A 17193-nucleotide genomic window follows, 5' to 3' on the forward strand; every position below is an offset into this window, starting at 1 on the left:
GCTACCTGAGAACCAGCTTCCGCTGTTATCGAACTCAGGTCATGGGGAGGGTTTCGGTTGCATTACTGCTGCCTACCACTCTGCGCCACACGAGGCTCTTAATGATATAGGGCAGGATACAAATATTTCAAACAAACAAACAAATAAATAAATGCAGGCACCTTGAGTTTCACGATGGGAAAATGGTGGAATATAAATGTAACAAAATAAAATCAACATGGATGGCAAACCTGACTCCAGGAACATAGTGAATAGGCTCACAGATGTGCTGGCTCAAGGGACTAATGCCAATCCATGCCATTGTAACTATACCCACAGCTCCCCCGCTAAATGGCAGACAAGAAAGTATTCTGCAGCAGCAGTCTTGCTCCCTGCCTTCCTATGGGCTCCCGGTTGTCTCCTTCACAGAAATACGACTAACAGCCCCATCTGCCTTTCCTTCTTTCTCGATACAAAACCTCTTTGTCCCCAAGCTTCAGCTCAGCACCAGCATTATAAGAAGGGATCTTCGTTGCGTGGGCTTCACGATCAGTCTGTGCTTACTTTCCCTTGCCTAATTCGCACTGTCATGGTGTGATGGGTCTGCTAATGATTCTCATTCTCTCGGCTTTACTGAAAATTACAGGGCATGAATTACGTTATTTAATAGAAGCCATAGATGGTTGTCATCTCTTTTGCCACCATGCAGAATGGAAATTGGCACAAAACCTACTGTAGGCAGTATATTCCTCTTCTGGCTGGTTGGCATTCATTTCATACAGTATAAGGAGATGGCAGGCTGTGACAGTAGCTGGATTTGGTTGCCATCTAAAACTAAGACAAGTTTGAAATGGCTGAGATCAAATAGCAATAGCAACAGAGAGCCCTGTGGCACCTTAAACGTGTTTGTTATGACATGAGATTTCATAGGCAAGGTGTTCCTGCTTCATCAGATGCAGAATATGAAATAAATTAGTGATTAAAGCACAGTCCTATGCATGTTTAAACAGAAAAAAGTCATATAGCTCCCAGCTATGCTGGCTAGGGAATACTGGGATGTAGGATTTTTTTCTGTCCAAACATGCATACGATTGCACGCTAAATGTAGCACAGTCTCTAATAAATATTACGTCTGCATCATGCCCATGCACTGCTCCCATTAATTTCAATGGGACCTGTGCAGGTGAACTTCTTATTCAATGGTGCCAACAGAGCCTGGGCTCAGGCCCTTGCCCAGACTTCTGGTATGCTCCAGGTTATGTCATGGCTTATGATTTCCTTAGCTAATGCATCCTTGTAACTGAAATAAATGCATATTCTTCCCTTTACCCCACCTCCATTCCCCTACCCTCCCTCCGTTGTGTCCCCTGGGTCAGATTTTAGCTTGCATGCCCCTCAAGTGCAGGGATCTGTCCTCTTACCAAATGCCATGCACACTGATGGTTCTATATCAATCATCATCATCTTTTCAAAGAATACCGCCATTTCTCCAATGTCACCAATTCAAATAAGAAAATAATAATAATACATAAAAACTAGTGCTGTGCACTGCTTTGGTCTGAAGCACGAATAACGAGGCAAAGCAGGCTGATTTGGAGGTGCCTCGGCATGATATGAGGCAGACCAGCACCGAGGTGCCCTGAAGTGAAGCAGCTCCTATATGAGGTGCCTCGGTCCGCTTCAGTGATTCAGAGCCCCTGTAATGCATTCTGAGCAGCCCATACATTCTGGTGCCAAATGTATCAACTTGCAAGAGATCAGGGAGGAGGAGGAGGAGGAGGAGGGAGGGATCTTTGGCAAATGGCAACTCTAGTTGCCAAATTAGGGCTGAACAGAATCGAATAGTCTTCCATCAGTGGCAGTGGTGGAGGAGGGGAGGGAATACTGGAGTGGAGAGACCAGCCTGCTTGCTTGCTTTCGTTTCCTGGTGTGAGAAGGCACGTGCTAGTTAGATGGTGGTTTTGTTGTTAGAGAGAGACTAGAGGGAGAGATTCTGTGTGTGCAGCTTTGTGTGTCTTTATTCCCAATCCAAATTCAATTATTCTCTTTCTTTCTTTCGTAGATTCTTTATTTAAAAAACCAAACATTTAGTACTAAGTTTGAGTTTGCTCCCTGTTCTTTGTTCACCCAACCCCACCCTTCTGTAATAGGCTTTTACCTTTCATTCTTGTTTGTTCATTTTAAAAACCAGAAATTTCACTTCAGTTGCTTAGCTCCCCACCCCTTTTCAATCTGTATGGCTGTGTTTGCTCATTGCGAGAGAGATCATTTTGGTTGTGTTAGAGGGCTCTGTCTGAAGTTATGTGGTTAGAGGTGTGTGTGTGTGTGTGTGTCTCAAACGAACTATTCTGTTTCTTTAAAAACCAAACATTTAGTACTTACTCTGAGTTTCATCCCTGGGTCTCTCCCCCCACCTCACCCTTCTGTAATAGATTTTACCTTTCATTCTTGTTTGTTCATTTTAAAAACCAGAAAATTTCACTGTAGTTGCTTAGCTTACCCCCTCCCCCACCTTCTCAATTCTCTCTCAACCATTGGTTTGCCCTTACTTTGATTCTGTCTAGATTTTTTATAAATATATATACTTTCTTGTCCTTCTTCTTGCCTCCCCTCCACCCCCCTTCTCAAGTCCTGTATTCCTTGCCTTCCCATTTTTGATCCCTTTCCCTCAAAATAAATAAATAAATAAATAACCCTTTTCTGTTAGGATTAGTTCCCCCACACACACTCTGTAGTTTAGTGTTTGCTTTTCTTTTGCTCTTGTGTGTGTCTCTCTCTGTGTGTGCTTGTGCTGTGTGGACAAGCAAACAGTGTGTGTTAAAGCACTACACAATCCACAAGGTGCTTGGCCAAGTCCGATCGACCACTTGTGTGCTTGACCCTTGCCCTTCATGGCTTATTAAATCAAACAAGGAGGGGATGTCCAGCTGGGTCCAGGAGGTTGTAAATTCCTCCTTGAGAGAGGGAGTGGTGCTGGCCGCTTTAAAAGAGGTGGTAATCAGACCACTCCTAAAAAAGCCTAACCTGGACCTGGAGGATGTTAACAATTATAGGCCAGTGGCCAGCATCCCCTTCCTGGGCAAGGTGCTTGAGCAGGTGGCTTCAGGACAGCTCCAGGCACTCTTGAATGAAACAGATTATCTAGCTCCAATCGGGCTTCAGGCCTAGTTTTAGAATGGAAACTGCCTTGGTCACCCTGTGGGATGACCTCTGCTGGGAGAGGGACGGGGGACTGTGACCCTGTTGATTCTCCTGGACCTCTCAGCGGTTATTTATTTATTTATTTATTTATTTCTATACCCGAAGCTCTCTGGGCGGTTCACAAAAATTAAAACCAAACAACACACAATAAAACAATTTAAAATATATAGAACATTAAAACCACAATGGTTTTTGATACCATCGACCATGGTATCCTTCTGGGTTGGGAGTTGGAGGCACTGCACTGCAGTGGTTTTGCTCCTACTTGGATGACCGATTCCAGAAGGTGGTGCTGGGGGATTATTGCTCTGTACCATGGCAATTATGCCATGGGGTTCCACAGGGCTCTATTTTATCCCCCATGCTGTTTAACTTCTACATGAAACTGCTGGGGGAGGTTATCTGGAGGTGTGGGCTGAGGTGCCATCAATATACGGATGACACCCAGCTCTACTTCTGTTTCTCATCAAACCCAGGTGAGGCAGTGGCTGTTCTGAATCAGTGCCTGGGCACGGTAATGGACTGGATAAATTGAAACTCAATCCAGACAAGACAGAGGTACTGTTAGTGGGTGGTTTGTCTGCCTGGCTAGGTGAAATTCAACCTGTTCTGGAGGGGGTTGCATTCCCCCTAAAGCAGGGGTCCCCAACCCCCAGGCTGCGGACCGGTACTGGTCTATGGCCTGTTAGGAACTGGGCCACAGAAGGTGTGTGTGAAACCCCCTTACCTTGGGTCTGTGGCGGGGAGGAGGTGATCTATCACTGCCCCCCCACAGAATCCTCGCCGGCCCTGGCCGGCTCCACTCCATGGTGAGTCCGCGGAGCTGCCACCTGGCTCCAGCCGCTGGTGGACTTCCGGCCGCCGCGACACAAATGGCGTCCGCATAGCGGACGCCATTTGCCTCCCTGTTCTTCAGGTAATAGGCTACGTAAATCTTTACGTAGCCTATTACTGCAAAGAACAGGGACGCAAATGGCGTCCACTTTGTGGACGCCATTTGTGTCTCAGCAGCTGGAAGTCCACCAGCAAAACCATCTCCCCCGGTCCGTGGAAAAATATTCTTCCACGAGACTGGTCCCTGGTGCCAAAAAGGTTGGTGACTGCTGCCCTAAAGGATCAGGTTTGTAGGTTGGGGGTGCTCTTGGATCCAGAACTGTCACTTGAGGCACAGGTGAACTCAGTGGCATGGAAAACTTTTTATCAGCTTAGGCTGGTATACAAACTATGCCCTTATCTGGACAGAGATAGCCTAGCCACAGTTATCCATGCTCTGATAACTTCTCGTCTGGATTACTGCAATGTATTATATGTGGGGCTGCCTTTGAAAACGGTCTGGAAACTTCGGCTGGTCCAAAATAGGGCAGCAAGATTGTTAATAGGGACTGCCCAATGAGCTCATATTACGCCAGTACTTTTTCAGCTGCACTGGCTGCCAGTCACATTTCCAGTCCCAATTCAAGGTGCTGGTTGTTGTTGTTGTTGTTCAGTTGTTCAGTCGTGTCCAACTCTTCGTGACCCCATGGACCATAGCACGCCAGGCCTTCCTGTCCTGCGCTCTCTCCTGGAGTGTGCTCAAGTTCATCAAGGTGCTGGTACTAACATTCAAAGCCCTTAACGGCTTGTGGCCAGGTTATCTGAAGGATTGCTTCCTCCCATATGTGCCTGCCCAAACCTTAAGATCATCCTCAGCGTCCCTCCTCCGTGAGCCCCTGCCAAAGGAAGTGAGGCGGGTGGCTACTAGGAGGAGGGCTTTTTCTGCTGTGGCACCCCAGCTGTGGAATGAGCTCCCTAGTGAGGTTCGTCTGATGCCTACATTGTATTCCTTCTGGTGCCAGGTGAAGACCTTTTTATTTTCCCAGGCATTTTTACATTTTAGCGTTCTAGACTTTTAGCTTTGCTGTTTTAGATCTGTATTTTAAATCCCTTCACCGCTGCTAGGTTTTATTCTGGTTTTATTCTGGTTGCATTGTAATACTGTGGTTTTAATGTTTTATATATTTTAGATTGTTTTATTGTGTGCTCTTTGGTTTTAATGTTTGTGAACCGCCCAGAGAGCATCGGCTATCGGGCAGTATAGAAATGAAATAAATAAATAAATAAATAAATAAATAAATAAATAAATAAATTTCCAAAAACAGTGGGAAAAGCACTACACACATTAATAGACATTATTTGAATAATATAATCCTACGCTGTGTGGCAAAGCAAGCAAGCCCAATATGAGGCATCTTGCGGGTGTTGTTGGCAGGGGCAGAGGTGGGTGAGCTGCTGCTGGGGGAGGCAGCACTGGTAGGCAAGCTGGCTCTCCCCCAGTCTGGATAGTGCGTCCTGGTGTAGCAGGGCAGCGGAGCGCGGAGGCTGGTTGCAGTGCCTGGAGGTCGCCGAGGATGCTGGGGCAGGCAGCTGCAGTAGCACTGCTGCTAAAGGAGCAGCATCTCCTTCTGCAGCGGAAGAGGGCAGCCTGCTGATGGACGTCACGTCAGAGGGGTCTTATGTCCTCAGCGTGGTGGAGCGTCAAGAGGAGGGTGCGTTGGAGGAGGAGCGGCAGGCAGAGGCTCCAGCCCCCGACCCCTCTTCCATTGCCCCCCTGCTCATGTGGTGGCCCCCCAGAGTCAAGGCAGGCAGCATCTGTCTCCACAGAAACGTCAGGACAGCATCGTGTGGGACGCCTTTGAGGTGGGAGTGGATCCCAGCACCGCTGCCTGCCGCCGCTGCAAGGCGTCTCTGAGCAGGGGGAGGCAGCCAGGGCACCACAGCGCCAGCAGCCTGCTCCTGCACTTAAGGAGGCAGCACCAACCGGTCTTGCTCAGGGAAGAGGCCCCCACGTCCCAGCAGGCCGGGAGCAGGGGCAAGCAGAAGGCTGGCAGTGGCTCCAGAACCCCTGCAAGCTCTCCGCCGCTCGCCCCAAGAGGCTTAGGCAGGCCACCATGGAGGAGGTGGGGCGGGGGAAGTATGGGTCCAACAGGTGAAGGTTTCCAGTGCCCGACCAGATCACCAACTGCATATATAAATATAAAGTGGATAATGATGTGCACTTTGCTACACTCTCAGTTCCTGCAGTTCACTTGCATCGTTTCTTTAGTTAAAAATGCCTGAAATTTAGCAGGTGTGGTGGGCTAAAAAAAGAAAAGAAATAAAAAATATTCATTTTGTGTCTGTTAAAAAAAGGACATTACTATAAAACATACTCTGCCAGCCTGTCTGCCACTGTTTCCCCAGGTAACGTGCATTCCAAATTCTGCCAAAGACAGCCTGAGGTCATCCACTGTGAAGCTGAGTAGGATACTAGTACTAGGGGAGAGGGTTTATTTGCACTTCAAAGAAACCTACAGCAGGGATTAGGGATAGTGACCTCCTCTGCTTCAACACACCTAACTTCTCTGATTATTACCCTTCTGAGTTTGGTTTGAGTTTCTGAGAACAGCACAGTTCACATGTGTCTAGCACAAGAACTACTGGACCAAACTGTCTGAAATTTGGCAGATGGGATCCCCTCCAGGGGGGGCTGAGAGTTCCCCAAATGTTATGCACTTCTGTGCAAGCAGTGCAAGTTATAGCTCTTTGAGAGTTTTTGTTGGAAAAAATCAAACTTCAACTGCACCTAGCACAAGAACGACTGGGCCAAATTAACTGAACTTTGGCAGGTGGAAACCCCTCCATGGAGGCAGAGAGTTCTCCAGATTTCATGTATGTATCTTGAAAACTGAAAAAGCTATGGCCATTTGTGTTTTCCCATGCAAGTGAATGGGAAAATGCCAAAAATGAGTGATTTGGATGTCTGAATCTTGCTTTGAATTCAGATCCGAGCTGATGCGGATGGGGTCTGAATTGGTCTGAAGCAAAGCAGGGCTGTTTTGGAAGGTCCGAATTGGCATCAGAAGGGGGGTCTCTGCACAGCCGTAATAAAATAACGAAAACCCGATTAAAACGCTGAAACAACATTGAAACCACTATTCACAATTTAAAAGGCCAAATTAAAGGGATGTTTCTTAACTCCTTGCCAAAAAGCCAAGAGAGTAAGGAGCCATCTTAGCTCTGAAGGGAGAGCATTCCACAGTTTAGGAGCAATGCAGGAGAAATGCCTTTCACACATACCCAGACAAACAGGCCTCGGAGTGTGTGTGGAGGGGCGGGGGGTCTCAAAAAGGCCTCTCCTGCAGATCTTAATAACCAAATGGTTCATAAGAAATCAGGCAGCCCCTCACATGAAAGCAATTTGTATTGATGGGTATGTGCGTACCCACATTTTAAGAACTGCTAATCCTAACCCATTTTGCTTTAACTGCAGGGTATTCAGAATTGTGTGTCACTAAATGGAATATCCAGTTGCTGCAATGTTGAGGAGAGGACATTTAGTCCTTCCCGCCCCAGAAGTTACAATTAGGTTTTGTACCCAGTGATTAGGGATGGACAAACCCACCCCCATCTACTATCGGAGGGTGGCTGCTGAACCGCTGTCCCCGCTCGAGCCCCCACGAGCTCACCATGCCACCCACACTCACTCTGGATCCTGTCCATGAGTGCCCGCTATTTTGCCAAACTTATTTTTACAGGAAAAAGGAGGTCAATAAAATGTGCATATTTAAATGTATGCAAATTCTGGCTGGGAAGGCTTGATTTGCACAATATTAGAGGCATAAATGGGCCATTTATGCCTCTAATATTGCATAGATCAGCCTTTCCCAGCCGGAATTTGCGCACATTTAAATATGTACATTTTTAATGACATTTTTCCTGTAAAAATAAGCTTGGCAAAATGACGGGCACTCGCGGACGGGTCCAGGTGAGTGCTGGGAATGTTTGGGAGGGCACGAGCAGGGGCAAGTGAGGCCAGAGGCTCAGCAGGCACAGTCTGGGGGCACAGTTGTGGGGGAGCCCGATGGACTCCCAGACCCAGTCGGTCATCCGCGCCATCCCTACCAGTGATACAACTGTCTTAATGCCGTGTTGGCAGGGGAGCACGGAAACTGCTTTATCATAAGTCAGGGAAGCTGGCAAGCTGGATGTCGTCCAGAGGTTCCCTGTCCCTGTAAAACACCCAAGAACGGCTGTTCTAGCATGCAAAAATATAGTAAAAAACTTGAGAACTGGTTCCCCAAACACATGTTTGGGCTCAAGTTGAGTCTGCGTTCTGTAAAGGCTGAAGACTACTGCAGTCATATGTATTTTGTTTTAAGAGAAATAAACTCAAGCTTCCAAATGACACTGTGTGAACTCTCCAGCAGAGGTTAAGTAGGGATGTAGGAGAAATTTGTTTCCGTTCGTTTTTTATCCAGATTTGCACCTTCCAGACTGAACACAGACTCAGACGTAAACTGTGGTCAAAGTCTGTACATTTCTGAGCTTGCAATGTTATTCACGGATTAAAAAATGCATTTGACAGCATGTGTATATTTGAAAAATGCCCATGAAAAAAATGTGTACTTTTGAAAAATGCACATAAATATTTTGTGATCAATGGGAGAAGAGTGCATACATTTCAAAGAAGCACACAATTGATGCATACATTTGGGGAAATATGCAGGAAAATAAGCACAGATTTTCATGCGAAAAGAAAAAAACAAAGCTCGCAATCTAATCGGAACAAGCTTTGAGACAGAATTCGGAGAACTGCCACGAGCTCGTGTTTTGCTGAATAGCACCTCCCTAAAGTTAAGCAATTCAGTGATTTCCACATTTTACAAACACGCCTAAATTGCACAGCTACATTTGGGACATGGACACAAATGGTTAAAAATGGCATGTTCTTGGCAAGATTCCCAGATCTTCAATGATAGTGTGGGGTGCAGGGCGGGGGGGGGGGAGGTTGCAATTTATACTGCTTATTAAATAAAATGTGAGAGAATAATTAACAGGGCGATCATGGCATGATGCTGGGAATTAGCAGTGAGTTTATGAAGAGAGGTGAGAGATTTTTCAATATCTTGCTGTAGCCGAATTCTTCATCAGAGAATGTACCAGGGCTTAGCTAAAGTATAGTAGAAAATCTGTGGGTGGGAATTAAGAGTTACAGTAAGAAGTGGAGTGGAGCTGGGCAGATTGCAGCCAAAGTATGCATAGTGTGCTACAGTCCTTCTGGCATTCCACCATATATATATATACGCTACTTATTTAACAAAATCAAAATTTAAATATATTTTACATACATATATAAACACCCATGGAAACTCAGCTTGGATCAAGCCTTGGAACTGCCTTTTCTTTTGCTTCTTCCGTAAGGCCTTTTAGGAGCCCCCAGAGCCCTAATCCTAATATGCACTCTGCTTCCAGCTTACTCTTTTGTTAGCACCAGAATGCAGCACGGAAGAAAGCCACCCCCCACAGAACAGGCTGTGCGTTGTGACGTCTGCCTGCATGCATCGACTAGTGAGTGTGCTTTGCCTACACCATGGCTGGGAACATGTGGCCCTCCAAATCTTGATGGACTGCAACTCCCATAATCCCTTGCCAGCATAACCAATAGTGACAGATGATGGCAGCTGCAGTCCAGCAACTTCTGGAGGACCACACATTCCTCATCACTGGCTTACATGGTCTATTTACTCCAAAAAGGGGATTGTATGGGCAGAACATAGACCCATATTAGTTGTAATCATCTCAGGCATCAGATCATGCAAATCCTACACATGCCAGGGGGTCTGTGCATGCCTGACACTGGCCAATCGCCCTATTGCATCCTGATAACAATTATATATGCAGCCTTGTAGCCTTTGATGTTCTGCAGGACTCAGGAGCTGGTCTACAGGGTATTTTTGCACCTTCTCAGCATGTTAACTTGGCTCCACACCAGTGGCTACCAGTTCTGTGGAGCAGCAGTATCCATTTTGATGTGGAACTGAGTCCCATTGTAAGAGGCCATAAGACCATGCCGGGGGGGGGGGGGGTGAGAAGAAGAAGGACATCTCAAGTCCGGGGTGAAATTTTCATTTGGCTTCCCCACAGCAAAAGCAGCCCAGCTCTGAGCCCCACAGTACTTCTGCATAGAATGTTCCGGCCTATGGTGAAGCAAACCATCTCACAGGCTGATGGGGACAACCAGTATGGGCTGCGTCGTTTGCATGACAGTCTTCTCATGTGCAGAGTGTCCCAGGAACATAGGAAGCTGTCTTATATTGAGTAAAACCACTGGTCCATCTAGCCAGTTGACACTGTTGACACTGACTGGCAGCGGCTCTCCAGGGCTTCAGGAAGGAATTTGTCCAGCCCTACCTGGAGATGCTGGGGACTGAACCTGGGACCTTCTAGATGCAAAGCAAGGGCTCTACCATTCAGCCATGCCAAGTCCCATCTCATATCTCCTACAGCGTCCAATCAGGAGTACCAGCAGCTGCAGTCTGGGTGTGCCGGGACGGACGGACGGACTGGTCAGTCTTGGTCCTGCCACGATGGGTGTATTTTTAAGGGCAAGCACATCGTGTCCCACTTCCACATAAGCTTTCATGTGTTTTTTTTTTAAAGAAATTCGTATGGAAAACCACACTCTTGGTGCAAAATTTCCCCAACTTTTCGTGCACATTTTTTAAAAGTATGCATTTTCCCCAAGCACTTCTACATTGCTGGAATGCAGTTTTGTGCACCCTTTTCTTTTTTGTGCACATTTTGTGTGCATTTTCCTCTTTATGCACATTTCTGTGAACAGTACCCCCCCCCCCCCAAACAAGCTGCATTACAAAGTTCGCAAAAATGTGGGTTTCGGGATGCAACTCTGTCTCAGCTTGCTTAAAGGCACTGTGGATGCAAATTGGGTAAATCTGTTTCAAAAACCCCTCAGTGGAGTGAATTCCTTGCCCATCCCTAGCCAGGGCTGGACTTAATATAACAGCAATAAACTTTGTTGCTATAAAAAGATACCAGACTGTAAGAATCCTGAATTCTGAACTTAAGAAAAGCTATAAATTTCAAACTCAGCAATCTGTAAGGCTATTACTGCTTGATAACTTGAAGAAAGGAGATAAACTATCACCCACTGAGTCAAATCAAGAAGCTCGGAATAGTCAGACTGTCAAATGCAATTCCCACAGACTTTTCTTAGGAAAGAAGCTTGTACCCATCTGTGGAGTTGTGTCAAATGCCATTAAATTCTGTGGTGATTAACATCACGCAATTGCCTTGTTGGCATCTAACAGTTTAGGTGCTAGAAACGGAGAGGGGAAAGTTGGAGGAAATGTTGGAATGAAAGCTGCAATGCAAATAGCCACTCAGTTTAATTCAGTGGGAAAACGGAGATCTCCAGGCCCCAAGGAGGGAGAAGCACAACTATTTGATTTCAGACACTTGTCCTTTGTTGGTCTTGCTCTTTCCAGGTAAGGTGGTACACCTTCCAGTCCTGGCATCCCCGCTGGTGCCCATGATGACTTTCATTTGTCCTCATGAACACAAAGAGTCTTGCAGCGTCTTGAAGACTAACACATTTATGATGGCCTAAGACAGACTTCCCCAACCTGGTGTCCTCCAGATGTGTTGGATTGCAACCATCATTCTCGGTCAGCACCAGTGGAGGCTGGTGGCTCTGATGACAGTGTCAGGAAGCTATCCCAGGTGCTTTCTTTGAAGTTCTGACTGGTTCTGGCTGAACCCCGGAGTGGATTCACAGCCCCCCTGACATCAGAGCCACCAGCTTCCATTGGCCAGCATGGCCATGGTAGCTGCATGCCAACACATCTGGAAGGCACCACCAGGTTGAGGAAGGCTGCTGTAGTGGTTCCTCCAGCTGTGGTCCTAGATAGCTGCAAGAATGTAGAGTATACAGAAAGCATGACCACAGGAACATAATTCTGACTGCTTAGTGATGAGCAGGATCTAGACCAAAGCTGAGGTGGGCATCCAAGGCATTGCACATTGTGAGTGCCACCAAAGCATTAGCTTCATGTTTGAAAGTGATGCCTGTCTTCCTGTGTTCCTCAGTCACCGCTGTCCTCTCATCACTGGCCATACAGGAGGGATTTTCCCAAGAGAGGAGAATTTCAAAAGAAGGGACTGGCGAGGCGAGTCTTCAGGTCACCACTGATTTGCACTGATGTGTTAATTTGCATCTTTTAAATATGTACCTTTGTGGCAGTGTGCGGAATCATCTCTCTTTTATTAAGGAAAGTGGGTGAAAGATTGATCCAGATGAAAAGACCACGATTACCTGTCGGTGTAGCCAGGCTGTGCTCTCATCTTGATGTTTCTGAAACGAAGCAACATAATTAAAACACTATCTTGTAGTTTACCTCTATTAAATGCCGCTCACCAGGGCAGAAAGGCCATTTGACTCCATTTCAACAGTGGAAATCTGAGCAGGCTCTATGAGAAGGCAATGCAAACGACACTCACCTTGTCCTCTGTTTTTGCTCTTGGTTGAACAAGTGAGCTTGTTTACAGTATGGTGGTTATCTATGTGGTTAATGAAAAGATGCTAATTCTGTAGCTATCACATTTTTCATAAGTTACTTGTGGCTTTGCTGGGTGGTGGAGGAACAGCAGCAAGGCTGGCCCTACCATTAGCCGGAGTGAAACAGTCACCTCAAGTGAGAAATGGTGGGAGGTGGCAGCAAGGTGTTGAGGGTGCTGCCTTCAGGTGCAGTGGAGGATGGTCCCATCATCAGTGTTGCATCTGCCAGTCCACTCAGCTTTTGTAGATGGAATGGGAGGGGGCGCCATCTTGTTCTTCACCTCAGGCAGCAAAATATCTTGGGCCGGCCCTGAGGAGCACTGAGTTGCCTTGCCCTCTGCCAAATGGGTGGACCAACATATGAGCTAGACCCCCACATGAACAGCTCTTTGGGTGGAGGCCGCATTTGCAAAATGTCTACCCATCCCTTTGTGTGTGTGAGAGGAAAAGCATGTGAACAGAACTTCTACAAGAGTGGGTGTTTGCATGCAGGCCTCGACTTTTAAACTACATCATTGCATGGGGAAGGGGAGAGGGAAAGCTACCCTCTACCTATGAAAGACAATACGAAAATATACAAAGAGAAGGATTGTATCCCTGATTTGGAACCTCACTGGAAATTGGATGTTAACACAGGGAGAGAATCTTATATTGCAGATGGTAAGTTGAAAGGCAACAACAACAAAAGGGATAAAAAACAGCTTAAAAGCCAAAATAAGACAAAAAAGAGACAGCTGCACCCATGTTTTGTAGAGCCTTCCTTCAATTATTTAGAAGCAAGAAGTTCTCAGCAATCATTTGGGAGTTTTTGATGAAACCAAAAATTTCCAACAATAAAGAGCTATTCTTGAAATATGTTGGGAACTACAAAACACTGATGAGTTGAAAGGAGCATGAATGTATATCTGAGCACATGTCCAACCTCTGCAGTTCACACACTTCCACAGCTCCATTTCCATACTGGCCACAATGCACGTGGTGGCAAGTATGGGCCAGTGTAGCTTGTTCTGTCTGCATTGCAGGAGACGTACTTTGAGAGCCCACAGAAAGTTGCCTCTTTCCCCCCATGAGGTACTTGCTTCATCTGTCCCTGCTTCCCACGCTTCTGGATTAGCAGGAACACATGACCTTCTGATGTGAAGATCACAGAAGGAAACAAGTAATCTTATTGGTTAAAGGGGTATATGGAGGTGCCTTATACTAGCGGTGGGAAGAATGTAGCTCTCCAGATGTTTTGGACTTCAACTCCCAGAAGCCCTTGCCATCATGGTCAATAGTCAAGAATGCTGGGAGTTAAAGTCCAGAACCCCTGGAGATCTACTTTCTGTCCACCTATGCCGAGTCAGACACCTGGTTTATCTAGCTCAGTCCTTGAACAATGACTGCAGCAGAACTGGAAAGACTTGAGCATGAGGTACTGCACAGTTGTGTGGATCGTCCAGCAGCAGGGCAGAGGTGATGGATGCTCCACAGCTTGGAGTCAAAAGCAAAAAGAGGGATGCAAAGGAAGAGGGACGTGGAGGGTAAGAGGGGGATCCTCTTCTTGGGCCTCCCATCTTACTCCACATCACGGCCAGCAAGTTAGAACTTGGGGCAAAATGGAAACTGCAACCTTCCTGTACACTTGCCTTGAGCGTCTTCTGACCCCAGGAAATAGAAAAGAGTTTGGAACAAAAGCAGGTAAGTCAGCTGCCAAAACTGTGTAATGTTTTGGCAGCAGAAATGGGCAGCCAGCTCTCACGTACTTGCAGGAGCAGTACAGTCTGATCTGCTAGGGCTGCCAGATCCAAAATTCAAAATGATAGGAAACTTGACGATGTCAGAAACAAAAGTCCAAATCCCATTTGCTCTATAGGGTTGCAATACCCCCAGAATCGGAGAGAGCTGGAAACCTTATAATGCGCCTCGGGGAATGGAAAACATCTCTGGGGGCATAACTCGGACAATGTTAAGCACTTATACTCCCCAATGCTTTCAGTGACAGAGCTGAGCATCAACATGAATTAAAGCTGCATGCATAGGTACATTTGCTTAGGAGTCAGCTCCATTGAACTCAATGGGATTTACTTCCAAATAAACATGCACTGGATCAGGCTGCACAAGTGGAGCATTTTGCTTGGTTCTGTAGTATGCATCTTTTGCAAGCTGTTTTGTGACATGCCATGTTCAGACTGTAAAAAAATGGGAACAAACTACAAATGCTGCAGGGAGAGCTATCAGTGTTTAGACACCTGCAGCATAAAATAAAACAAATCTAAAAATTCAATAACTAAGAATATTTTTTCTTAGTTATTGAATTTTTAAGTTGTTTTCTTTCATGCTGCAAGGTGCTTGGTGAATTTCTGAAGTTATAGGGTGGCCTATACCTGCTGTAAATGAAGAATAAATAGATACCTTTGTGCAGACTCCTGTTGTTGCATCGCAGAGGGTCAGGATCGAAAAATTCTGTGCCCTGTTTAGCCAGTTTACTGCAACTTTGGTACTGGTTGCCCATTTCACCATGGTTATATAGTATTCACTGCAAAACAAATGAGGGTATTTGAGTGCTATCGTTGCATGTACTTAGTAACAGATTGAAACCAAGATGAAGTTACATTACAATGCTTTGTTTTCCAGATGTGACATCAGTAGGGGGAGTGCATTGGTTCAACTGGAAACAGTCAATATGTGGAGCAGGGGTGGGCAAAAGTTGGATCTCCAGATGTTTTGGACTTCAACTCCCAGCATGGCCAATGGTCAGGAATGCTGGGAGCTGAAGTCCAAAACATCTGGAGATCGACTTTCTTTTCACCCCTGCTCTACAGGGCTGCTCTGTACACACAATGTGTGCACAGAAACAGATCCTACCTGACAGCATCAGAGCAAGATGTGAGACAGTGAGACCCTCTTCATTGCTCTGGCTAGGATCACCTGCCAGTTTGGTTCCTCTCCACTCAGAACTGTCTCCTGCAGTGGTCATTGTACCTGGTCATTGCGTACACTCATGATGCAATATTAAATAATACTCCCGGAGTTTGCTTATTTGCCTTTTCTCTCCTCACCCCTCCCATGTTTTGTTTGTAAACCATTATAGTAGAGACCCATCTATTCTATTCTTTGCACACCACTTAGGAATATGTTAAGTGCTAAATAAATAACAACATCAACAAAGAGGAAATAAATGACACTGTTATTCATTATCTCCCTTACTAGTTTAAAATGTGGAGTGGCAAAGCACTTCTGCTTCTACGCATTGGTGCCAGGGTTTAATATTTAATTCATGCCAGTGTTGTGGAAAGCTCTGAAACAATGCAGTTCTGGTCCAAATGTCTGACAATCTACATCACTTGTTGATAGGGATGGCAATAGGTCATTAACAACTGAGCAGCATGGATGGGGTTAGGGAACAGTAGGAGAGGACCCAGGTAAAATAAAATAAAAAAAATGATGAAGAAATGGATGTTGCTGTGAGTTGCCACCTGCTCCATCTTTTAACCAACCTGTGTTGTTGTTGTTGTGGTGGTGGTGGTGGTAATTAAATAACAACAAGAAAATACAAGAGGAGAGATCCCTGTCCCAAGGAGCTAACAATCTAAAATTCCCCGCAGAGGAATCAATAGAGGAAGTTGGAAGAAGTGGAACAGGGAAAGGATAATGCAATTACTTCAGTTACATGTACTAAGGCTCAGCTATAGGATTCATTTTTTTTGGTGCTTGAGCTTCTCTGCCCAGCTAGCCAGTCATAAGGCTGGTAACATGCTCTTCATCACCCTACGCCAACCTCACTTTTCTCCTGCCAGTCTGGGCCCTGACTTGGACACACTGAGCTGAGTCTGACTGAGTCAGGCCAGGCATTCTTTCCTCCCCAATTAACTGCATAGATTCACAATGATGGTGGTCACTTTCCTAATGCAGATCTGTTAGCGGGAAGGAGGGGGGATTCCTAAACTTTGACTTTTGGACCGGTTGCCCTATAGCTGGAACAGTGATATGATAGCACTTTCCCCCAGGACACCACTGATCTGTAAAAGGGAATGCCTGGAGCAAGAGCGAGGATGTTCTCCCATCCTGAGATTGCACTGTTTCTAAGTGTGTGTGTGTGTGTGTGTGTGTGCGCGTGTATTGCAAGGTTTTCCCAAGGAAAATATGATAACTTGAAAAGAGCTTTTAATACTGTGGTTGAAGTAGGGATGTTGGAGAAATCCACAATTCAACCAAATAAGTTTGGATTTTGATGCATCTGACTGACGGATCCTACGGCGGACCAGTTTTTCCCATCAGGTGGATTCCGCTGACTTGAGGACCATTTTTCTAACTTTCCTGATTTTGCACAAATTTCGCCATCAGAAAATATGCAATAATTAACCCCCACACACACTAAAATGCAAATTTCCCCATGAGCTAAAGTGTGAAAATGCACATTTGGGGGGATTTTGTGCGTTTGGGGGAAATTTGTGCATTTCCACATGTGCAAAGTTGCGCAAATGCGCATTTGTGCAAATCTGGGAACTAAACAAATCCAATTCTGTCAATGGGTGTACTGCAGGGTGAAAGGCACCTGACAATCTGCAAAAAGCAGACGGAACAGATTTTACCCAATCTGTACATCCCTAAGTTGAAGTGGCTGTGGTCATACCTATGATCCAGGGTCCACAAATCTT

General features: G+C 45.9%; 1 protein-coding gene across 2 annotated transcripts in view; it reads right to left on the minus strand.

The window, feature by feature from the left end:
• The window catches only part of DPP6 (dipeptidyl peptidase like 6), a 783164-nt gene that overhangs the window by 55875 nt on the left and 710096 nt on the right, over positions 1-17193 (minus strand). For both annotated transcript variants that reach the window (XM_084855092.1, XM_084855093.1), the window contains exons 11-12: positions 14948-15071; positions 12311-12349 (exon numbers count right to left, since the gene is read on the minus strand). In XM_084855092.1, coding sequence (XP_084711218.1) covers positions 12311-12349; positions 14948-15071 — 163 coding nt within the window. The remainder of the gene's footprint in view (positions 1-12310; positions 12350-14947; positions 15072-17193) is intronic.

Source organism: Heloderma suspectum, chromosome 5, assembly GCF_057233095.1.
Source record: "Heloderma suspectum isolate Gila_16-S chromosome 5, 16-S_ref, whole genome shotgun sequence".
Taxonomy (NCBI): domain Eukaryota; kingdom Metazoa; phylum Chordata; class Lepidosauria; order Squamata; family Helodermatidae; genus Heloderma; species Heloderma suspectum.